At 47.1% G+C, this 25,656-nt stretch overlaps 1 protein-coding gene across 1 annotated transcript in view; it reads left to right on the forward strand.

Moving 5' to 3' along the window:
* The window catches only part of LOC135907745 (luciferin 4-monooxygenase-like), a 62,366-nt gene that overhangs the window by 13,132 nt on the left and 23,578 nt on the right, over positions 1-25,656 (forward strand). Inside the window, exon 4 of the mRNA XM_065439474.2 lies at positions 21,560-21,823. Coding sequence (XP_065295546.2) covers positions 21,560-21,823 — 264 coding nt within the window. The remainder of the gene's footprint in view (positions 1-21,559; positions 21,824-25,656) is intronic.

The following is a 25,656-nucleotide window of genomic DNA, read 5'->3' on the forward strand; positions in this document are numbered from 1 at the left end:
ATCGATACGTCTGCTTTTAGCGAGTTCCAGGCGGCGGCACTCTTTGATAACAGCATCCACCGTCGCGACGTTGTTGAACACGAGCAAGTTGAAGGCGTCATCGGCAATGCCTTTGAGGATGTGGGATACCTTGTCTGACTCAGGCATGTGTGCATCAACTTTGCGGCACAGAGCCAGGACGTCCTGAATGTACGTGACATAGGGCTCCGTTGACGTCTGCACACGGCCGGAAAGCGCCTTCCGCGCGGCAAGTTGTTGACCGTAGGGGTTGCCGAACAAGTCTCGAAGCTGTGTCTTAAGTGAATCCCAACTGGTGAGTTCATCTTCGTGCGTGCGATACCAAACTCGAGGTGTGCCACCGAGGTAAAAGACCACGTTGGCGAGCATAATAGTAGGGTCCCACCGGTTATTGCGGCTGACGTGTTCATACAGGCTGATCCAGTCATCGACGTCTTCCCCATCTTGGCCCGAGAATACGCCAGGATCACGGGGAGCGGGGAGAGTGATGTAGGTCGTCGAAGTGGCAGCAGGCGTCGGAGCCGGCGGAGTCGTGTTGTCGTCGCCGGGAGCCATGAAGGAAGGCTCGACGTACCGTCCACTGCGAAGCCGTAGCAATATAATAGCTAGAATCTGAGCTATAAAATGTTCTAGTACCGCTGCTAGAGGCTGAAAGCGCCCAAAAATAAAAGAAAACGAACACTGAACCGCACCAAAATGAAGCAGTCTTAAAAACATCCCTTGTTTAATAAAGAATGAGACACTTCAGCCTGCTTACGCCTAGGAGAGCGAAATCACTGTAGTCTCTTTGATGAAATGTTTCTTTCCGGGTTTTTTGTGCGCGCAACCTCTCTCCTGCGTCCTAAGTGACTTTTAAGTGCACCTCGGTAAGGCCAAATCAAAATGCGCCAAGTGTCTCAACGTGCTCACTTGCACGCCAAGGATTTCATAACCGCAGAGGCCGCTCATACTCATTGAATTTGATATCGATGCCTATTTATATACACTAACGTTTACACTCATGACGTAGTACTATCTCCTACGCATAGGCGGTGGCGTGACGTGCCAAATGAACCACGCACTAGGCACACCTTTATTCAGTGGCTGCGACGTGACGTGTGCAATGATGCACACCCTACGCACACCTTTACTCAACGAGAACCGCGGAGTCGCCATAGCACCGGGGAAGTGAGCTCGCCTCGAAACCCGGACGCCTGGGCTCGATCCCCACCCGCACCAATATTTACGCCATTTTTCGTTCAAAACTGTTTCGTTTACAGGAACCTCCCTGAGGAATTTGACGTCAATCCGAGCATATCTTGCAGTGTTTTTGCTCTTTGCGCCGTCGGCCATTTTCAGTACCACTCGTTGCGGACAACAACGGTTGCTTTTCTGCCTCATGGGACATATAATCCTTTCGCATCAATAAAGGCGAAACAGGAGCAGCGCCAACTTATACGCGGCTGATTACATGACGCAGGGTGTGGGCGCCTATCACGATGACGTATCCACCGCTTACACTCAAAGTTCGTGCTGTTGTCTGTAGATCTAACAGCTGAAGATAGAAGCGCTGGCTCAAGCATATTTTGCGTTCAAGGACATGTGCGGTGCCCCAGCCGACCTCAGAGTCAGTTTTCTAAGCATGTTCCGCAAGCGCGCTAGAGATTATGTGGCCGTGCCGATACTTACCGAGTCTTGTAAGAAGACTGCCGCTTTCGTTCGTTGTCGTCATGACGTCGCCATCCACCCACCCTCGTCGCTCCACGGATGCCAGTTCTTATTCATTGCATCGTAATCATGGCGTAGTCATTGAACCGTGGTTATGCCAATAATGTCATTTTTTGGCGTCATTCTGTCGTCGTTATACAGTCGTCGTCACGCATTCGTCGTCTTGCCGCTTTTGTGATGCCATTGTTGTCATGACATTGTCGTCATCCGGCATGGGCATCCTCATGAAGACGAGCCTTTCTCAGCCTCATCTTCCCGCACTCTCACGTGGTGAGGTGAGGATCGCCTTCGAGACGCTATGTGCACTGGAGATAGGCTTGGTCGAGGTTCAATGTGCGAACTAAAAATCAGAGTTTGTTTTCTCGTGGTTAATGAGCAACTTTTTTTTTCTACCAACTACTGATATTATCTAGCTCATAATTTAAACGCTCAGTTAGTTTACAGATGCCGTTATGGGAAGTGTAAACAGTGGTGTCGTCCGCGTACGAAAGACATTCTGCAGAAGTTAGTCAGTTCGGGAAATGGTCAATAACAATGAGAAATATCAGGGGCAGAGTATGGGCCCCTGTGGAACGCCAGTGTCAGGTATTTTTGTGTCAGACGGTAGTCTTCAAATACGAACCTGTTCTTGTCTGTCATGTAAAGAACTTCGCAGTGGCAGAAATGATAGTTGGGCGAGTTGGTACGAACTCATCGTGAAATATTTAGCGCGCACAGTCGACAAGGACACAGTGAATGGGGACACGCGAGCGCTTACTCACAACTCTTTCATTTTCGGAAAGAGACAGAACACAAATATCACAGCTATCATCACTGAGCATGTGCAACAAGAGTCCTCAGTATAAACAGAAACAGAGTAAAAACAGATTAAAAAGGGTTCAGCGAGTATTTAAAAAAGCAAAATCTTTGTCAGTGATTGTAACCGATGGTTCACTGTGTCCTTGTCGATTTTGCGCGCTAAATATTTGACTATAAGTTCGCTGTACCTCTGCAGATGGACCAGTTATTCCATATGCGCAGAGTTTAGTAAAGGGAATGTGGTCATTAGGGTAATTGACGGTTTTTATGTAATCGATAAAGGCAGGGCTTACGAACTAGCCCCCATCAATTTCTACTATGACCTTGTCAATCAGCATGATTAAACTTAGCATAGCAGAATATCCAAGACGAAAACCAAACTGTATTGGTGTTAATAGTTCGAAAATGTTCATGTTGTTAGAGATGCGCTGTTCTATGAGCTTTCCTGCTGCCTTACTAAAACATGGGAAGATAGATATAGGCTTGAAATTCGCTAACAATGTGACGTCCGTTATCTACTCACAGGAATTATGTTTGATCGTTTCAAGTCAACCAGGGAAAATGGCAGTTTTAAATATTAAATTCACAACGTGACTGAAACTTTCACATACACTGTACACAATTTCCTTAATGTGATAACAGAATATGAAATCTAAACCAGGACTAGAATTCTTGTGATTCATAATCACTGCGCGAGCTTTACTCGCTGTAGTTGGGAAGAGATACAGATATTCCTGTGAGAAGCGCGACATGCGAAGGTCCTTACCTTCAGCAATATCAGGCATACTAGCAATAAAGTTGCTGAACGCGCGTGCAATATCTTTAACATTTGTAAAACGCAGTCTTCTTCTTGAATTTTTGTTATTCTGCCCCTTGTAGGACTCTTTGAGAAACGCATTAGGTACCTGCCCTTTCTTTCGAGAATTGATCCGAGTTCGATTTATTACATTTTCATAGTAACTTTTCTACGCTTTTAAGTAGGTATGCCAGTAATGTGCAAAACGTTCTCTACCTAAGTTTAAGAGATTGCTTACATGGGGTATTTTTGTATTTACGATACATATTTTCTTTACTGCGCATGATCTTCAACAATACTGGTGTAAGTCAAAAGTTTGAAGGGGAAGCAAGCTTACGGTGCTTAACTATTGTTGTTGCCGAGGATATACAAGGTTTAATTATGCCAGATAACTCACCATACGCGATCAAATGCTTTCGAAAGCATTTGATCGCGTATGCCCCAGTAAATTATTAACAAAATGGCGGGGTTTTGTTGGGAATGGGGAAATTTTAGACTGGGCAACAGATTTCTTAACAAACCGGGCGCAATTCATGCTATTTCAGCATGTGGAATCTGTGACAGTGCCTGTCACATCAGGCGTCCCCCAAGGATCCGTGTTGGCGCCACTGTTATTTTTAATTTTCATTAACGACATAACCAGAAATATTGACTGTAACATCAATCTGTTTGCTGATGACTGCATGATCTACCAAGCAATTAATACCTACGAAGATCATGTTTCACTTAGCAACTAACTAGACCAGATAAATGAATGGTGCAAAAAATGGCAAATGACCATAAACACAACTAAATCAGTTTGCATGACGGTAACAAGGAAAAAACCAACCTTACGACTTTGCGCACTTTATTAACGACACAATGCTAGCGAAAGTTCACCAGCATAAATACCTAGGCATCACTCTAACTTCTGACCTGAAATGGGACGCGCACATTGCCAACGTGACGTCGAAGGCATTACGCAAGCTATTTTATCTCCGAAGATGTCTCCGCCTCGCACCAACGTCGACTAAGCTTCTCGCGTATACTACTTTCGTTAGACCAGTTTTGGAGTACGCTAACACAGTTCGGTTTCCTCACTCAATAACTAACATAACGAAACTGGAAAAAAGTACAGCGAAAAGTGCTGCGGTTTATTTACAACAAGTATACGCGCACAGATTCACGCACTAACCTTGCGGCTATATCAGGTTTAACGACGCTCTCATCAAGAACGAAGCATTTAAATGTTTATTTAACTTTGTTCACAACTATTATAAGATAGACCTAACAAAATACATATGTTTTTCGCAGTCACGATCATCTAGACATAGACATGTACACGCTGTAACAGAATATTCATGCCATAATGACACATTCATGTACTATTATTTCCGCCTCGTGATAAGTGAATGGAATCGCCTCGATGCTTAAGTCATTTCTGCAGACTCATTATCTCAGGTCACATCACGGTTAGAGTCCATATCAAGCAATCAGTAACGCAGTCTTATTCACATAATATGCTTTGCAACCCTTGTAAGCCATGCTGATTATCGTGAAGGTGTTTACTGTTATTTTTGTTCCCGTTTGCTGTCCTTTTCGGGATGTATTATCCGTATTGCTGCGCATGTCTTCTAGAAATGTGATATCTATATTTGTTGTTTTTTATCTATTCTTACTGTGTTCCTTTAAGTTCCTTGTTTGGCTTATTGACACGCAATTTGTATGTGCAAGTTTATTACCATGTATTTCATTTTTGTATGTCCACCTGCTATGGTCCCTGATGGGACTGACAGTACTGAAAATAAATATATCAATAAAAGAAAAAAAAATAATAAAAAAACAATAAATAAAAAATAAATAAATATATGAGAAGCTCTATAAGCGTTATAAGCATTATAAGAACTGACAAGCTATATATATCTCTTGATGTTAGCTGTAGCTAAGCCTTTTGAAGGTTGTAGCCAGATTGAAAGCCGCAACGAGAGCGAGAAGGGTGGCGGTGACTTTTTGGTGTCACTTCAATGTTACTTTTTTGTCACTGGTCACCACTGCCCCACTAACTCCTTTATACGAAGTAAACACCTTGGATTTATCTTTTTCTGCTCGAATTAAATGGACAAGAATTTGCGATTGAAGGTTTTCAGGCAATAATAGCGTTTGTTGACATTAGAATCAATCAAAACATCAAGGTGAAGAACAACATGTCCGTAATGTAGCCAGAGCTCATCTACAGTACAAAAGCAACTTTTTTGTTTTATTGTTAAGCTCACGCATGGCAACGGCAGTTGAGTGACATTATTTAGAGTAAGCATTCGGCTTCAGTGTCGGCCAAATCTCCGCAACGTCGAGCTGTTGCACTGCTTCTGAAGAGCAAGCGCAGGAAAATAGCGGAATACATTAACACGTAGTGGCTTAGTATATGCTCTTAAATTCCAACAAATATTCTGTTTTCCAGTCCCCGTAACCAGCCTGAACTGTTCGGTATGAAGAACAACGCTGGCGTCTGATTAGAAATCTAGCAGCACCCATTACATACATTCATGCTTCATCCATAGGCAGGCATTGTAACACTAATTTTCGGCATCGTGCTGTCAACATAGGTGTTGTTCGAATACTATTAGCTTTGGCTTTTCAGTGCGTTAGTACTGTATTTCAAATTACTATTTATATACATTTATTATTATTATTATTATTATTATTATTATTATTATTATTATTATATAGTTAGTAATAATTTGTTAACTAACAGGAAAGCATAGTAGTTACTACTAAAGTTATTTATTTACCAACTGCCGACACGCAATCGCTGTGGCATAAATAGAAGACGTGACCTCATTGTTAACAAAAGCCGCGTTAGTTTCTGAAACACCAGGGCTGGAAAACTCAGCTTTGATAAAATGTTGGCATCTTCATTTGCATTTTGTACTTCTATACGTTTACCATTAATTTACCATAACATGCTGAGAGTGAGTGGGGCTCCACTAATCCAGGTACAACCAAACTAGGAAGGCCGATTAAGCTTCAACAAGAGACACGCATTCACCAGAACAAGAAGTGGGTTGAGGTCCCTGGAGTAGTATTCCACCACTACCTCCCAAATGACTCTTTCTATGGAGCTATGGCCCTCACTCCCCAGCAACTGCGGAACAACTGACCGAGGCGGTGGTCAGACCTGTAACGCAGCAAAGGATGCTAAGAATCTCTGGGCCCATATAGGACGCCAATATAAACTGACCCTTGCAACTTTTAGGACGCGAACTCTATCAAGTGAGGCAAGCTTAGCAGGACTCTTCGTGGAACTATCAGACATTTTTTCGGATAACATAGACCTTAGTGGTATTAGAAGAACTGGTGTGGCTTATACAGTTCTCACTAACGACTATGTCCTCTGCTATAGAGGTCTCCCAGAAAAGAAGCAATACGGGGAGGATTCCTAATCCATAAGGACATAGCGGGATAGATTGACGAATTCTATAGCAGTAATTAGAGGGCAGTAGTAGCCGTAATAAAATTTAATAAGAGGTACAGATTGAAGATACTGCAAGCCTACGCTCCAACATCCAGTCATAATGATGATAAAGTGGACCAGTTTTATGAAGAAGTTGCATTAGTGATGAGAAAAGCTCAAACTTAGTATACTTAGGTAATGGGCGACTTCTATGTAAAACTGGGGAAAATACGGCTGGTGAACAAGCAATGAGCAACTACGGTGTCAATTCCAGAAAAGGTAGAGGAGAGATGCTGATAAAATTTGCGGAAAGGAATAAGCTGCGAATAATGAACACCATCTTCAGGAAGCGTAGCAACAGAAAGTGTACCAGGAAAAGCCCTAATGGTTAAACAAGAAATGAAGCTACTTTCATACTTTCTGTCGATCCCAGTATCGCACAGGATGCAAAAGTGTTATGTAGGGCAAAGTGCAGTGATCATAGGTTTGTGAGGGTTAGGATTCACCTGAATTTGAATAGAGAAAGAGTAATATCGGTTAAGAAGAACAGGCAAACCAAGATGCAGTAAACATAAAAGCAGACAAATTGAAGCTGGTACTTGCAAACAAATATACAGCCTTAGAACAGAGAGACGATTACAAAGGGTTAATGAATGAAACCCTAACTAGGCTGGCTACAGAGGCAGCAATTGGAGTGGGAGGTAAGGCACCAAGGCAGGCAGATGGCGAGCTCTCCCAAGTAAGAAAGTACTTAATAATCAAACGATAAAGAATGAAAGTGTCCAACTCAAGAGATAAAATAGAATTCGCGGTACTGTCAAAACTGATCAACAAGGAGAAAATAAGGGATATTCGAAATTATACCTTGAGAAGCAGAAAAATGTACGCAGCATGAAATCAGCAAGAAGAAAACTTCGCATAGGACAAACCAAGATGTATGCTGTGAAAGATAAGCAGTGTAATATTATCAGCGATCTCGTAGGTGAAGTAAAAGCAGTGGAAGAATTATATAGACATGTACAGCACCTAGAGACACCACGATGCCTCCAATCGAAGCACAAGTGAACGGGTTGCATAGACTGCTATAAGTAGGGATACATGAAATGGGGAAAAGCGGCAGGAGAAGATGGAATAACAATCCATTTAATGAAAGATAGAGGAAAGATAATGCTTGAAAAACTGGCGACTCTCTATCCAAAGTGTCTTTTGACTTCAAGGGTTTCTGAAAACTGGAAGAATGTAAACATCATACTAATCCACACGTCGTATGTCACGTTGTATTTCGTAAGTCACGTTATATGTTTCCTGTGTGCGTTATCTTTTGGCGGTTTTTTTCCTAAGTCTGAGTTCGTGACATCTGTGGGCCAAGAAGACCTTTTGGGTGTGATTGAGTGAATCCTAATGAACGCCGCTGAGTGGAGTATTGCTGAGTATGTTTGCGAGTAACAGTGGAAAAATAGACTAGGGTTCCTATAACGTGAGGCTATTCGAATCTGATTTATTCCAATTTCCTGATGTCAAATGTGCCTAAGCACCGCTGCAAGCATCGGGTGGTGACCTGCAGCGTCCTTGCAAAAGCCCAACCAAACGCTCTCTTCGTGTATAAGAGCTCACTTGTCGTTTTTGTTTTCAAAGCGAATAGTATTGCTTGCATTGAGCAGTATTTCTTTTCTAATTAGCTGACGTGAGGCGAGAAGCATGCTCAAGTGGGGAGAGTTTCAATGGGGCCAAGCCAGCTCGATAAGAGTAGATAAGTGAATGAGGAAGGTGGTGGCGGCGTCTGCGATTTCCCGGCTTCGCCCTACTTAGCTTGCGGTGGCATTTGTAAAATCGCAGTGGTGTTCGAAGGAACGTTAAAAATGCTGCTGAAACTGATCACAGCAGCGTACCTTTGTTCTGTGCCGAAGGGGCTCGATAACATTATGCTGCCAGGCAAGTGTGTTTATTATACGAAACTATTTACCTGGTGCCCAGCAGCGGCGAGTTGCCATTGCCAGAGTGACTAGTGGGCATCCGTTTCCTACTCCGTTCAAACGGGGCAGTGCACAGCTATTCAGAAAAAAATCTGTTTTCTTTGGTATACTAACTCATTTTAATACGTATACGTCAATTTGATGCGGTTAGTTGTCGCGGGTTTATGACGTCGTGTGACACAGAGGCGAAGTGGACGCAGCGCGAAAACGTTTGACCAATAGTGGAGGGCTAACGGCGAAATAGGCGTTGATTCAGAAATAACTATTTTTCTTTCGTCTGGTCTAATGATGCATCATCAGTGTACACATATCATCAAACGGGCAGTTTTTTCGGTTGTAGTGCCGTCTTGTGAGAGACAGGCGAAGTGCGGGTGGCCCGAAAACATTTCGACAAATCGTAAGCGCTGATAGCAGAATTTGAATAGAAAAGTTTGAAATAGCGCCCTAGTGTGTCTGAACGGGGCTGGCGTGCCAACGCCATTTATGTTGGGGTTTACGTCTCATAGAACGACTGTTTCTTCCCGTCTCTGTCCGAAGGCAGCGAGCATCTCCGGGGGCCAACCACAGCAGCTGGCGCGGCTCGAGTCGCTCTCAACCATGGCGCGCGTAAAAGAACAGCTAATAAAGTTTCCAGTATTCGGTCATTCCAGCGACTATAGATAGCGCGACGGTGGGTCAGTATTGCTGCCGAGACGGTGATAAAGCCATCTCGCAACAGTGTGCATTGCAAGCATCAAAGCACGTCAGGCCCCCTAGTTTCGCTGCAAATCATACTTTCTCTCTCACGAAACAGATGCAAAGTGTGTAAATGAAGGCGAGGCTACGTTCAAACAGCTTATGCTGCGTCATCACGCCCATTAGACACGATTTTTCCAAAGGGGGTGCAGAAGCGTTGCGGAAAAGCAGACGGGAACAGGAAAGACGCTCACTTGCGACTAAGTATATCTTCAGAGACAAACCGCCAGGAACGTTATTGCGCATGCGCTGTCATCGATAATTGTAAAAAAAAGAGTGTTTACATTTTTTATATGTATAAGATTTGCCTGACGGGACTTGTATCACTACATCAATGACAGCTATAGTGTAGGTGATAGCAACCACGGCACATGCAAGTCGCGTGACAGAAGTCATACCAAAAAAAAGAAACCTTCGGGGTCAGAGTCACAGAGGGGGTGGCGTAGAAACTTCAGCCAATGGCGACGAACGTAAATTCCTTACCGACCAGATGAACCGACGGGGCACTAATAAAATGTTTAGCATCAGCGTGAATCTGACCTGCCACGAAGATTTTCCTTTCGGGCCTGCCTTTGGATATGCTTTTAATCCCGGGTTTCTCCAGAAGGGGCTTACCGCCACAATCCTTGCAGTGCAAAGAAAGGTGCGCGGAGTTGCTCAGGGCCTTTAAAAATGAAGAATGCTCTCTTAGCCTGTCATTTAGACAGGGCCCTGTCTGCTAAATATAAGCTATCCCACAGTCGAGTGGTATGTTGTATCCACAGCTTCGGTAGCACCGGAAGCGAGCGTCCCTGTGTGTTTTTCACAGGTCTTGTTCTTCCTATGGCCGTGTTGCAAGGGTGCACAACCGAGAAAGCTTGAGAGGAGCTGTGAAGACGAGGTGAACACTGTGTTTCGTCCCGCTCCATTTGAGGTTGTGTGAAATCGTTCTTTATCGGAGTGTATACTTAGTTGTAAGTGAGCATCTTTGCTGTCCATGTCTCCTTTCCCCGCAACACTTCTGCGCTCACCTTCGCAAAAATCATGTCAAACCACCTATCCCAACAGCTTATTATTCCATTAGAGACACCGAGGTCAGCGTTTAATTGGTCTACCTGAAGTGCGTGAAAGTACAGGCTCTGTAAAGACCAGCATGCGGTTACAAGCCTTGAAAATACACATGGGCATGAAGTGATATAAAGTTTGTGAACAGGGAGGAAGTACCTCAGACAGGCTGGCCTCAGACAGGTTGGTAGGCCAGCCTGTCTGAGGTACTTCATCCCTGTTCACAAACATTATGTCACAGTGTGCCATCCCATCTGTCAGCCCCTTTCTTGTTTTTGGACTTACATGGGCATGAAGGCATATATTTGTGTTTTAGCAAACATTTAATAAACACTAGCGCATACCGGTAACAGACGTTAGTTGTTTTTCAAGTACTCCTACTTTTATCAGTTGATACCTGTGCAGTAAGAAACAAGCTTTAGTGCATTTCGAATTGTAAACTGAAGAAAAATAAAGTGGGTGTAAAATAGAACCATTTAAGAAACTCGTAACATAAAGGGGTGATCACGCTCGTGTAGAGGCTCGAGCAGCATATGGCGGAGAAAATGAACCGAAATTTAGCGTAAGTGTTTAACTAACGACAACGTGCTTGTGCCTGAACGGGTTTCGCGTTTTTCCACTTGCGTTTTGAGTTGCTTCTTTGTAACTCGGTACCTCCCTTGAAGTTTGTTTCTTCCTTGCGCAGAGCTCGGCTCGATCGCTGTTGACAAGGGGGATCAGCTATGTACGCAATTCAGTGTCACGAAATTGTAGTACGAGCTCTGTAACGGGTTCCAGTGCCTCGTCGTCACGCCTGTCTTGAAGTACATTTTAAAAGTACGTTTGCAGTGACGCTGGCTACGACATGGTCTGAGTACTGCAGCACGCTGCGCATGCGATTATATTCTGTTTTTACTCTTTGGCGCGCCCATGGCTACCGCAAGACCGAACCGCCGAACGGCGTTGCAGGTTTATAACAATGGGTGACTGCTTCGGAGGAGAACCACGTGGCGCCGCCTTCGTCGCCAGAATGGCCAAATATATGAGTGTGTACCAATATAAGCGTCTGCGAGCCATTGGGAAGCAACATTAGCTATATCTTCGTAAATATCTAATGTTAGTAGCGTTATTGAGACCGAAATGTGCTTCGCAACTTCTGAAAGTGCCTTGTACAGACTAGCGATTACTGGGCGGCCGCAAATGAATAATTCCTGGTGGAGACCACGGTTTCAGAGTCTTCTGACACGACTTCACGGGCACACGTGAGAATAAGCACATAAAGGCCAAAGGCGGTTTTCAAGTGATGCATGGTCACACTGACAAATAGACTCTTCGACTTGCGCATCTCAATGTCATCGACAAGGTGCTCATGGTTTTTTTTTTCACTATGAAGCATTTTGGAACGCACAATAGTGAAAGAGCATACCCTGACCATCAAGTACATACTCATATTATTGAAATGCACGGATTGTTCGCAATGCATCCACTGAACCAATAAAATTGCAAGTGGAAATTTTGTAAAGTTGTGTTCATGTGGCGAAAAACTGCGACTCGCAGAATGTAGTGATGTTCATGGTAAGCATGCATGCCAAACAGGGACACTGCTCCTACCCTCGCAAGTTTCTTTTAATATTCGTTATTTCACTCTAGACTGTCTCGCAACTTAGGCTATTCCGACCTCTTATTCACGCGGAGCAGTGCCGATCTAATCTACTGAATGCTAAGATGGCATGCTGGGGCCAAATTTCAATAAATACAAAATGCGACCACACAGGCATTTCCCAACACAATACATATTATTCTCGGAACGATGCACGCTATAGCTGGTATAATGCTATTACACTTGTTTGTGGCGAAAACAATGTGTAAAAGGGAGTTGTACTCGTAAATGAGAAACTTCAAAGCTTTTCTTACCTCTAAACCATAGTGTGCACACTGCATCGCTAACCCGCGCAACTCAGTACATCTCTATAATTTCCTGCATGCCTACGCGCAATGGAGGCTACACGCAGAAAGTTTCGCGTCAGACTTATGCAAGCAGAACTAGACAAGCACAGGCCGAAAACTAGTGAAAAGAACCAACTGAGACGCTGTACTAGGATGCATCGCCGCAGAGCAAATCAGAATCAAAGGCGCTGTCTTGTTGCATAATAATTTTATAGCAAACACCACAGGAACCAGCAATACAGAACAGGCAAGAGCTAGTAATTAGAACTTGAGACTGACTCCAACCAAATAACTGAATTTTATTAGCCCGACGTTTCGGAGCCCATTCGGCTCCTTCTCCAGGGGATTGTTCTTCGGGGGGTGGCGGTGTGCCGCGCCATCTTGCCGCCGAGCAGTGCGGACGTGCTTCGCATGGGCTGCCGACTTTCGACTGATTTTTGGCAACTTTACGGACTACGACGACCCGGGAACATCACACCGAGGTCAGTGAAGGTGCTGTGCACCTAACCGCTACGTTTTTGGAGACAAGACCTGCTCATAGCCAGATTTCTGGCACTTCTCCCCCGAGCCGCACGTAGTCGTGCTGGGCCTACATTAGGCCTAACGCGACTAGGGCCTCTCCCTGCCGCCGCCGGCGAAGACCGCCGCCGCCGGCGCCGAGCCCGAATGGAATGTACCGTGGATGGGGAGGCTATCTCCCCGGAAGAATACAACAACGAAAAGCTCTGGACCTCTGCCATCAAGGCACACAACCGCGTCCACCCTAGGAAGAAGAATGCGACGCCGCTTGCGTCATCCATCACGACCGACGACGGCAACGGCAAGGCCGCCGAGAAAGAGAAATCGGCCGCTGGCCGACCAACAATCAGAAGAAGAAGACCGCTTCCTCGCCTACCGGCCACGGATTATAAAGTGATTTTCAGACCGAAAGGAGGCCTGGATCTCCGTTTCCACACCGCCACCACCCTCCTGCAAACGGTATGCCAGGGGTCCGACACGGACATCGCTACAGCTCGAAAGCAAGACCAGGTGCGTGTCAACCCAACCAATAATTCTTTCACCGTGAGCTCTCCATCGGCGGAGAGAGTCAAGAAATATGTCAGTCTACAAAACCTCAGAATCATCGACCAGATATACCCTGTCAATGCTTACTTTGCGGCTCCGGACGAAGCCATCAAGGGAATCGCCTACAACGTGCTCGAAGACCAAACCCACGAGGAAATCCTCGAAGACATCCAGGACCTCAACAAAGGGTGCCAAATTGCAGACGCAAGAAGGCTAGGCAAGACCTCATCGGTACTAATAACCTTTACTGGAACCCAAAAGGTACCCAGCCAAATCCGTTTGTTCGGAGGACTATACTCGTGCTACCCCTTCCGTGCCAAAACGGAAGCCTGCTTTAACTGCCGACAGGCCGGACACAGAACCGACGTCTGCCCGAGGGAAAGGACCAATCTATGCAACCGCTGCGGGACGCAACACCCCGCCAAGGAGAAACCGGACTGCACCCCAAAATGCATCCTGTGCAACGGAGATCATTTCACGGGCACCAGAAGCTGCAAGGCCCGCTTCGAAAGACCCCACTACAGGGGAAGAAAACCCACCGAAAGCCAATGGCAACGCGGACAACAAGACAGCGGAAGACACCATTCCAGGAGCCGGGAAAGGTCCAACTCCAGCCAAAGAAGCTGGAGAAGCCGGAGCCGCTCCATCTCCTTCCCTCCCCTCCCGAACGCCGACAGTCAAGAACGCTCAAAACAGGTGAGCTGGAAACCGCAGACCTCCCTAGAGAGAGATAGCAACGCAGAGCTCAGGGCTATGATTGAAAGACAAAATGAAACAATCAAAGAGCTTAAGGAAATCATTGTAAACCTACAGGGTAGAAACTCCCCCCAGAAGGAAACACAAAGCTCAAAACAACGCACCCCTTCTACGATACCCAACAGCTCAGTACCCCCCTCCGCGGCATCCTCGCGTGCCTCGTCACCACAAAGAAGCCCCCCGGCTAAAAATAGAACGATCGAAACGGTCAAAGACGTGGAAAGCCCCACCCTAAACGATGTAATTCACCTAATTCAAGGCATGAACAGCCGACTTGATCGCATGGAGGAGAAGATGGCAGCAACCGAAGACAGAATCAGGGCAGACATGAAGGAACAAATTGGTGCATTAGCTACGCAGCTAAACGGGCGCATGGACGCCCTCGAGACCAGACTAAGCCAAACAGAGGCTACCGTAGCCACGATAAAAACTCAACTCGCAGATCATGCTGAGCAACTTGCAGCGATCTCACTATCCAAATCCGGTCTCATCAACACCCAGGTACAAAGATCAAACCAATATGGAGGGAAACCTTAAGGAAATCAAAATATGGCAGTGGAACTGCAGGGGCTTCCGCCCAAAGCGGGAGAACCTACAACTCCACATCCAAAACTTAGACAAGCCAGAAATACCGGACATCATAGCACTGCAAGAAACGCTAACTATAGCCAAACTCAGAAACTATAAAACGTACGAAAAAACGGGAGCGCAGAACCCGCGTGCGGCCGTCTTGGTCCACAGAAACCTGACCGCTGTCGAACACGAAATTGACACGAAGGACGCGGACTGCCTCTTCGTGGAAATAATTCCACAGAAAAGAGGACAAGCGAGCCTATTTATTCTCAACATATATAGCGCCCCCAGATCGAACCACCCCCCGATAATAGAGGCAGTTAACAAAACACTCAAGCTCTGTGGACACAAGCCGCTATTAATAGTAGGCGACTTTAACGCCAGGAACATGGCCTGGGGCTACAAAATAAACAAGAAGAAGGGCACCGCCATATGGAATTACATACAAGGCGAAGGCCTAACATTACTGAATGATCCGCTACAACCCACGCGAATAGGAAACAGTGTGCAGATGAACACCAGCCCCGACCTCACGCTCAGTAAGAACATGGGAGAAGGGAAATGGAGGAACACCGCCTGTAGCCTAGGCAGAGATCATTATATAATCGAAACCACCATCCCGGCCACATCGCTAAAGAAGAAAGGGCGGAAAGAGATCACGATCACCGACTGGGACAAATTTAGACTCATCAGAGCACGAGACGAACCCACCACCATAGATGACCTCGACAAATAGGTTAAACAGCTAGGCAAGGACGTCAAAACCGCGACCAAAAGCATACCAGTCACAGCAGAAACACACGCAATAGACAACAGACTACTACACATGTGGCAAGCACACAAAAGCCTTCAAAAGAGATGGCTCAAACAAAAACACAACAGAAGACTCAAGCTCAAAATTACTCGCCTAGTTGGAGAAATAGAACACCACGCACAAGAGCTGGTCAAACAACAATGGGGTCAAACATGCGACCAGATGAATGGAAAACTGGGCCTAAAAGACACGTGGCACCTACTCAGGTACCTCCTAGACCCTGAAAATTGTAAGACGGCACATAACAAGAACATCAGCCGCATTATACACGAACACCCCCTTCAAGACGACGAACTCCTCGACGAACTCAGGAGCAAATATGTAGATACCTCCGACAAGGAAACGCTTCCCGAATACAAAGGACCTCCGAATCCAGGAATGGACGGGGAAATAACGACGGCGGAGGTGAGGGTGGCGCTACACAAACTCCGCACATCCTCTGCCCCGGGAGCGGACGGAATCACAAACCGAACCTTGAGAAACCTGGATAAGGAATCAATCAAAGCTATCACAAAACTCTTCAACCAATGCTGGGAAAAGGGCAAGCTGCCGGCAGCGTGGAAACACGCAAAGATAACCTTCATACCGAAACCAGGGAAGAGCCTACAAATACAAAATTTGAGACCTATCTCCCTCACGTCATGCCTGGGCAAATTGCTAGAACACGTGATTCTAGGTCGCCTGCAAGAACACATGGACAACCATGAACTCTTCCCCAGCACAATGTTGGGCTTTAGACAACATCTCTCTACACAAGACCTCATGCTTAGACTATCGGAGGAGGTCATTAACCCTATTCACAGCAAACGAACCAAAGCAATCCTAGCTCTGGATTTAACCAAAGCATTCGACAAAATCATGCACGAGGCTATCATGGAAGCCCTTTCAAATCTAGGAGTAGGCGAGCGAGCCCACACCTACGTCAAAGCCTTCCTATCCGCTAGAACAGCGGAAATACGCTTCGGGTCACTCACATCCGACCCTTTCACACTGGGAAGCAGAGGAACGCCGCAAGGATCGGTACTCTCACCCCTCCTTTTCAATGTCGCGCTCATATCCATTGCACAGCTACTCCAAGGAATACCAAACCTATCGCATTCCCTATACACAGACGACATCACACTCTGGGTAACCAAAGGGAACGACGGAGAGATCGAGCACCTACTGCAAACTGGAGCAGACGTAGTCTCGGAACACGCCAGAAAGATAGGATTATCGTGCTCCCCGCAAAAATCTGAACTTCTCGTCATGAGATACAATCCGCGAGGCCATACAAAAACCTCAGTCCCTATAGAAGTATACATGGATGGCACCCTAGTTCCCGAGGTCCAAACGATCCGGATACTAGGTATGCACCTACAAAGCAACGGCAAAAACACAGTGACGATCAACAAACTTACGGCATGCGTGAACCAAACCAACCGTTTGATCCGACGCATCGCCAACAAACACTTTGGGATGAAGGAAGTGGATCTTCGGCGTCTAATCCAGGCTTTCGTGCTCAGCCGTTTCGTGTACTCCCTCCCATATCTCAACCTGTATAAAGCGGAGAAGGAAAAGGTAAACTGCCTCATAAGACAAACCTACAAGGCGGCGCTCCACCTGCCGAGATACACATCAACCGAGAGACTCCTGAAACTGGGCGTCCACAACACGCTGGACGAACTAGTTGAAGCACACAGAACAGCCCAATACGAAAGATTAACCAAGACACCTGCGGGAAGACACATCCTAAGGAAATTAAGCATCCCGTACGAGAGCACTCAAACAAACGTCGGGCCCATACCCAGAGACATCTTCAATCGCCTCAAGGTTGACCCAATCCCAAAGAACATGCACCCGGAGTATCACAGCAAACGGAGACAGGCCCGGGCCAAAGCACTCCAGAAACACTACGCAAACCACGAGGAGGCGGTCTACGTAGACGTAGCCGAACTCAGAGAACGCGACGCTTTCTCCGCAGGGGTGGTAGGAAACGACCTCAAACCTATCACCGCGGTCACCATTTTTGGAAGGCACGCGGAAGAAGCGGAAGAAGCCGCGATAGCAATAGCTATCACAAATACCGCAGCCAAAATAATTTTCTGCGACTCCAAGACGGCAGTGCGTAATATTGCCAAAGGCAGAACCCACGAACTGGCGCTACAAATTCTGAAGAAAGTACATTTCACGCCCCGCCAGATCAAAATCATCTGGATCCCTGCGCACTCGTCCCATCCCGGGAACGAAGCGGCTCACAATTTCGCCCGAGGACTCGTCAACCGGGCAGTGAGCCAACCGATCCTGCGAGGAGCAAAAGAGCGCATGATAACCTACCACGAAATTACGCAATACTATAAAAACGAAAGACTCGAATACCCACCCCCTGACAATTCCTTAACCAAAAACCAGCAGGCGACGTGGAGGCAACTCCAAACACACACCTTCCCCAACCCGTACAAACTATCCATAGTCTACCCAGGGACACACTCCCCTGAATGTACGCTATGCGAGGCCGACAAAGCCCATTTAGCACTCATCTTGCACGGATGCTCTGAGCTCAAACCAAGAGCCGAATGGCAGCTATCCAACCGAGAGCAGTGGGAGGCTGCGGTGACCAGCTCGGAACCCGCGGTTCAACTGCAGGCCGTGACCTGGGCTTTAGAAGTCGCCGTAAGACACGGTCTGACGGCCACCTCACGAAGCCATCATGACTTCCCACATCTAATCTCATAAATCATTTTCTGTTGACGAATTAAAGTTTTTACCACCACCACCACCAAGCGTCTTTTTTGAAGAAAGGGGGGTGGCAAGGGGGGAACAAGGAAGGTGGGGAGACACTTCACAGACGGTAAGGGGGGGGGGAACAAAAGGAAAGGGGGGGGTTGTTGTTGACGGCTTGCATGGTGCTGGGATGACCGTTGCTGGGTGGAGTGCTCGCGAGGGTGCCCTTCATGGGAGGCGGGGGGGGGGGGAGGTTACAGGGTCGCGCCGACGTTCTGTGTTGGCGAAACAAGCGGGAGTCTATCTGGCTGTGCGTCCTTTTCTTCTTTTCGTCATGTCGCCAAGACCATGGACATACACCGAGGGTCGGTTGCCCTTCACGCGGTTTATGTTATTCCCCGTATTCTGAATGTGCCATGACTCCAGTTAGTGGAGTTAGTAGTTACTGGAGTCATGGCACATTCAGTCCGAGCCAGAGTGAACCCGGTTGAGTAGAACTTCAGTGATTCTGTGTCCCAATATGTTCTAAGTAAGCAATATAATTTGTGAGGGACCGCTAAGTTTGTGCCCTGACCGATGCCTCTTTCTCAAGGGAGATAAAACTGGGCCACGAGTGCCACTGGAGGCAGTCGCCACTACCCGCCACCCACCGAACCAGTTTTCCGTTCTTCATTTATTTTGCCGATATATGGACAAGCGGCTAAAAGGAAAGCAGTGCGGTACGCTTTGGCTATAGGTATTTCACTAGACAATCAGTGTTGTTAACTAAGTCCTCGAGTCGAGCAAATGAGTTATTTGAACATATACCAACCGGAACATGTGAGGAGGATGGTAGCTTTTGCAGCCTGAGGGCGACGGAGACTTTTTTTTGCAGTTGCGGTGGTGGCGCAGTGGCTATCGTGGTGCGCTGCTAAGCTTCAGGCTGTCGCATCGAGTCCCGGCCGCGGTGGCCTCATATCGACGGGGTTGAAATGAAAAAGAAAAAATCACCGGTCTACCGTGCATTGGGTGTACGTTAAATAGCCCCGGGTGGCCGAAAGTAACCGGGATTTCCTCATTTCGGCGTGCCTTATAACCATATCATGGTTTTTGCAAATAAAACCCCAGAATTTATTAAATTATTAAGGTGAGGAAGGACGGGTACAGCTTACTGTGCTGACTGTGAGCGCGGACATTATTTATTGCTGCCGACAAATGTAAAGGATGGTGGCGAATTTTTTTAGCGAGCGGGTGAACTTAAAGTTAGGGCGCTACTTGCGGCGTGAGGCTGCGCACTCATGAGGCTGAGGCCACTGATGGGTGTGCGCTGAAAAAAAATGCGCATTTGCCCCCCTCTGGGCATTCCTGCTTCGTCATCCAATTATTGTCGTACCATCGTCGTTACGTCATCATTCCAATATCTTAATGCCATCGTCTTCACCCTGCTGTCATTATACTAACGTCGTCACTTCAGGTACATCATCCCGTCCTTGTCATGCCATCGCCGTTATTCGATCTTCCATCTCAGTCATTTCATTGCCGACCACGCGGTGTAAGTCGCATTCATGACTTGTCATGACTTGTCATGACTTGTGTAAGTCGCATTCATAACAAGCGGCTGCCACATATCTAGGTCGGCGAATCCCGGGGAAAATGTATACTGCATGTAGCCGAACTAATGGAAATCCGAGAATGGCCATTACAGACTCTAATAGTGTCTTCAGCCACATTGACACGTGTACTTGTTTGTCTTTATCGGGCGACACGTTTCACCACCTAACAAACGTTATCGTACAGCGCAGGACGCGCCTGCATGTATCGAAATTTTCTGGTATGTTATCCATGCTGTGTTATCGAACTGTGACCGAACCTTGTGTAATCTGATCGCATGTGTGCGCGACGCGAATAATGTAGAATTTTGTAGAAGGCACGCGGGTCCTAGCGATTACTCTGGAACATTCGACGACTGGTATATAAAAGCGGACGCGCTTGACCCGCTGATCAGATTTTCGACGATGGCCGTCCATGTTCGACGCTATCGCTGTGCTATAAGTGTAGCCTGTCTTTGTGGGCACAGATTCGCCCAATAAAAGTAAGTTTTGTTTTTCACAGTATTGCTACGGTGTTCTTCAACGTCACCACCACGTGACAATACGGTGCGCCGCTCTACATAGCTTGACTGCCAGTTCAAATAACCTCGGGAATTATCTTGAGATGGCTTCTGCAGAATGTTAGCTCACAGCTATTGGGCCCCGCTCCTGCGGCGAGCATCGGCGTCGGTGTCGTCCCTTGGAAACAAATGAACGAGCACAGCCCAAAATGAAAGCGAACGCGGAGCGCCGCCAGGTACGAGGGACGGCGATAGCGAGGACAGCGCTAGGACAAAAGCGGAGGAGAAGGGTAATGCGGAAGAGTGAGAAGGAAAGTGTAGTGCCGCGCAGGACGGGCGTTGCGGTAACGATAGCTACACGATGGTGCCCGAGTAGCAGGCGTTGTGTGTATGGAAAAAAAAGTACTGCATGAGCATCTGTTTGTCTGGGGCGGCTGCTGTGAATCGGGACCACGACTCGTCCACGCACTGCCTCTTGTGAACTTCCGATTAGTGAGGCAGTAGCGCCACACAAGGCTGCGTTTGCAATCTGCTGCACGGGGAGATTGTCCGCGCCAGACAATATATCGAGAAATGAAAACACGAATGGAGCTTTGCTCAAATTTCAGATTAAGGAGTTTCGTAATCATCGGTGGATTTTTTTTCTGTCTAATAATACGTAATGCCAATTGTGAGACAATTTGTGCGGTATAACAGCCAACTTGGGTAATTAAAGCTGACATTTGCTTGTCATTCGCAATTCTGTCCTACCTGCGTATACTATGGTTTTCTCAATTTCCGCTGTTTTAATAACGAAATAACGTGACTACTTGTTCAAGTGTAATTAACACCGAACCTTACTAAAGATTCAACAGTAGCTGATTTACGATATTCTTATGTGGTTTAGTTGCCATTTAGCTACATCACACGTTTAAGAAAATTGGAAACTTCAAATGTAATCCAGCTCATGCCATGACATTGCCTAAACTGATGTGCCCGCTGTCAAGCATGCTGAAGAGGCATGAAAGCTCATGCGATTTGTGGAAGGATTGAAGTCACTTAGACGCTGCGTGTTCCAATGGGAAGCTAAGCTACTACTAGGTCCTCTGCTTGTTAATAGGAAGTACGCGAGTGACTCAGAGTTTGGGCGCAGGTGACATTGGCTACTACGACGTTTCTAGCCGGCTGTTTTTGACCGAGCGGCTGAAGAGCGTCATCAAGTGCTTCGACACCAAGGTGGAGCCCTTCGAGGTGGAGCAATGTGTTCTCGAGCTACCCTGTGTAGCTGAAGTAGCCGTGCTTGGCGTGACTCAACCGGTGCTCGGAGAGGCACCCGCCGCCATTGTTGTCCTGCGAGGAAAATGGCAGCCGGAGAATCACGGCTACATTGCACAGCGGATCAAAGAACACGTGACAAGTACGTTAACGCATGCAGTGCCTAATTGCAGCAAGCCAATTCCATTCGATGTGGTAGCGCTGTAGAGTACATAGGGCAAAATGAGAGTATAAATTGTGAAACAATATGGCTATTACAACAAAAGTATAACATTAGGTCTGTATTTGCTGAGTTCCGTAATGAAAAAATCCAGAAAACGGGTATGGGTCCTTTCTAATGTGTTAACGCTATTAGTTTATTTCACACACATACTGAGAGCTATCTCTCTATCTTTGTTTTTTTTTTCGTGTTCATCTCCGCTTTCTCGCCTATGCGAGTCACAGGATAGTCCGTTGCTGAATGGTCAGTGCACTGGGCTGCTGTGCTGAAGGAACAGGACATGAAACCAACACTCAGACCAACTTGGGTCCCTTAGCATGTAGTGATGTGTACGTGCGTGCCGCTCTCCGTTGAAGATCCTTTAGGCCAACATAGGTCACTGTAGACGCGGGTCTTGGCAGGCTCCGCTGTTCCAAGAAACTGTTTAGCGTTGACTTGGAGCACGGGGTATCCGCCATTTTTGTCTGCGCTGTTCTTCAATGAAGCTATTTTACACAAACTTTGGTCACTGGCTATTCGACAGTAGGTGCGGGCCACTCTTCAACGAACGTGTTTGACGGCAACTTGTGTAAATAGGTATGCGCCACTGGCTACATGACGCTCTACAATGACGAAAAACGCACCTTGAATTTTTGCGCTATTAAGGCGAGACAAACCCTCGTTACAAGCAACCCCATGCATTAGTTGGCTGAGCCACAAATTCACTGGGCATGTGCCGCTTTTCAGGGAACGCCATTCACTCGTACATTTGAAAGAGCTGCGCCATGAATGCAGTGGGTATGTGCAACTCTTCAGTGAACATCTCGCCAACCTCGCTCACTGGGTATGCGCCAGCATGTGTGTGACATACGAGGGAACAATTCACTCCGTTCAAAGGCACTGGCGAGCAACACTTCTGGTCTCAGACGCTACGCGCGGAGTTGGCGGCAGCGCAACCTGATGTCGTGGCGAGTCCAGAAAAAAGCCCGAGAGAGAAGCCTAGTTGCTACATACCGCGTTTCTCAGCGTTCGCCATGCACCGCCATGCCATACATTTTAGAGTAGTGCTGCCATCTAGAAACAAAAAAACTGACCCTGGTCGACACCCCAGAAAGCTCTGAAATCCCAAAACGAGTGCGCAAATTGCGCTAAAACCCACTAAATACAAATAACAATCATAATTACTCTCAACACGCACTTCAGTGCACCTACATAAAAGACACTAGAAAAAAAAGTTGCACTGAGCAGAAAAGTGTGTTTTATTTAGTCGATCATTTAGAAAACAGTATAAGTCACCAATATTATTATTCGCCCTTTCGTGGTGACTGCGTGTGTGCAAATGTATTGCGAGACGAGACGAAAGAAAAGAGATGCTTTCGTCAAGTGCAATCACTGGCCAGAACTACCGGGTACCAATTAAAATGGCCGAAAAGCGTCCTCCGTTTTGTTTTGGTATATGCGCGTGTCCTCTTTGTGCTTTTGTAAGATTCCGTCACTGGCGTTAGGGTGACTGTTATCACTGACTCCGCATACCTTCGTGCCGACCTCGCGATCAACGTGCTCGGTCTGCGTGCAACTGAGGTAGCATTTATTGTTCATTCCGAGACAAGCCCATAAAGGATGGTCTTCCTCCTCTCAGGGGACATTGTGTTGTATAAGTTTGATTTAAACTTATTCAGCTTCCTGAAAACAGGATCAACATGACGTAATATTTCTGCGGAAACCCGCAAGGTGGAGAGCAGCAATGAATAAAGGGAAAATGAGACATCCATTTAAACGTAGCTAAGTGCTACAAAGGAAACCCATACGGGTTCCTCCAAAGAACTGCTTAGCAGCAGAAGGAAAATTCATCCTGCTTGAGGACTCGAACCCGGGACCACCGCCTTTCCGGAGCAGCCGCTCTACCATCTGAGCTAACCAGGCGACTAGCCTGGTTACAGTGCACTATGGACGTCCCTGGGATTCACTGCATTAGTTTCTTGACAACTATAATAATCCGTTACCCCCTGCGAAAGCATTGCAGAAACTGCAGCGTTTACCTTTCTACTAACGTGCAAGTCTAGAGGGCACGTAGATAGCACTGTAGAGAGGAGGCAGGAGAGGGGGCACTTCCCATACAAGAGAAGGACGGAGGCAAGGTGACGTGAGAAGGCAAGGATACGCCACTGCTATAGACACGACAGTGGTTGCGGGTACACGGGACAAACCGAAGTTCAAGGTATGCCACAGTACGTTTCTGCTATTTCTGAAAAATAAGAACAGTGTATTTATTGTCACTTAGCTAGTACAAGCTAAAATAGATCACCAGCGACAAATTGGCAAAAAAACGTGTGCCTGTAGGAATGGCTGATCCTCGGAGAGTGCGCACGCAGGCACGAACCTTCTCCTTCTCGCCTCAAGGGGCCAGTGTCATCACGTGCGAACTTATGTGGCGTCATTTCTCCTCGTTCAATATCACCCGACTTGGACTCTTCAGGGCCAGCGGGCGACTACTAGGGGCAAAAGTGTCAACATGAAGAGACACACGCGCACAAAAAAGAAACATACAGGAATGTACACAATGCTGAAGCTGTTTGTGACGATTGCTTATCCCTCGCATGCGTTCTACGGTTTCATCCATACTAAGTGGATGACTTCAGCACGGGGATGGCGTCATTTAGAACGAGGTCAGAGTTTGGAGGCATCACCTCGTAGTTCACACCACTGAGGCGGCGTAGAACTTCACAGGGGCCACGTAGTGGTGGCACAATTTCTCCGAGAGCCCACAGTGTCGGATAGGTGTACACACCCACACTCGGTCCCCTGGGGAGTACTGCATGTCCATCAAGTCCAGTTGTAACGGCAGGCGTCGGCATTCTGCGGGGGGTGGATGCGATTTCGAGCAAACTGGCGAGTTTCCTCGGCTTTCTCGAGGATCTCTTCAGTGGTATCAGTCCTCGTGGCTCCGTGATCCGCCGGGAGCATGGCGCCTAAGGGGTTTTAACGCGACGTCCATAAACGAGCTCGAATGGTCTAAACTCGATGGTCTCCTGCACATTGGTATTGTAAGCAAGCGCGCATGGCAAGATTTCATGCCATATTTTCTGTTCCACGAAAACGTACGTGGAGAACATGTGGGCCAATCTTTTGTTTAGGCAATCTGTTCAACCGTTAGTTTGAGGACGACAGGCTGGGGTCTTTCGGTGGTTGGTGTGCGTTAGCGTGACGACTTGTTGCAATAATTCCACTGTAAAGCTGCACCGCGGTCAGGGGACTTTATGCGTCTCACAGTCACCGCACGTTCCCACATAGAGCTGGACCGATGAAAATAGGTGGGGCCAATAGTATTTCTGCCATATGCTTGCTAATGTCCTCGTGAAACCTAGGCCGGCACATGAATCGTGTAAAGCTCTCTCGTGTAGCGCCGTCGGAAGGACGGGAAGGAACGGTTCCTGGCTGTTCTCGAAAATTTTCTTCTATGGGACATCGTTGTGCCAGCAGTACGATGTCAATCCTCGTGAAAGTGGGCATCGGACAACAGCGGCTCAGAGTCTGCGCATTGATAGTCAGCCAAGCGAACTACGTCGTCGACACCTAGAAATGGCAAAATCGAGCTCCAAGTCGGACAATGTCAATGGAACAGGAGAACATGACAAGCAGTCAGCGTCGCTGTGTTTATGACCGGATCTGTAGGCAACACTTGTGTCGTATTCCTGGAGGTGGAGGCTCCAACGAGCGAGGCGACCTGACGGGTCTCGTAGATCAGCAAGCCAGCAGAGCAAGGGGTGATGAGAGAC

This window comes from Dermacentor albipictus, chromosome 8 (genome assembly GCF_038994185.2).
Source record: "Dermacentor albipictus isolate Rhodes 1998 colony chromosome 8, USDA_Dalb.pri_finalv2, whole genome shotgun sequence".
Taxonomy (NCBI): Eukaryota; Metazoa; Arthropoda; class Arachnida; order Ixodida; family Ixodidae; genus Dermacentor; species Dermacentor albipictus.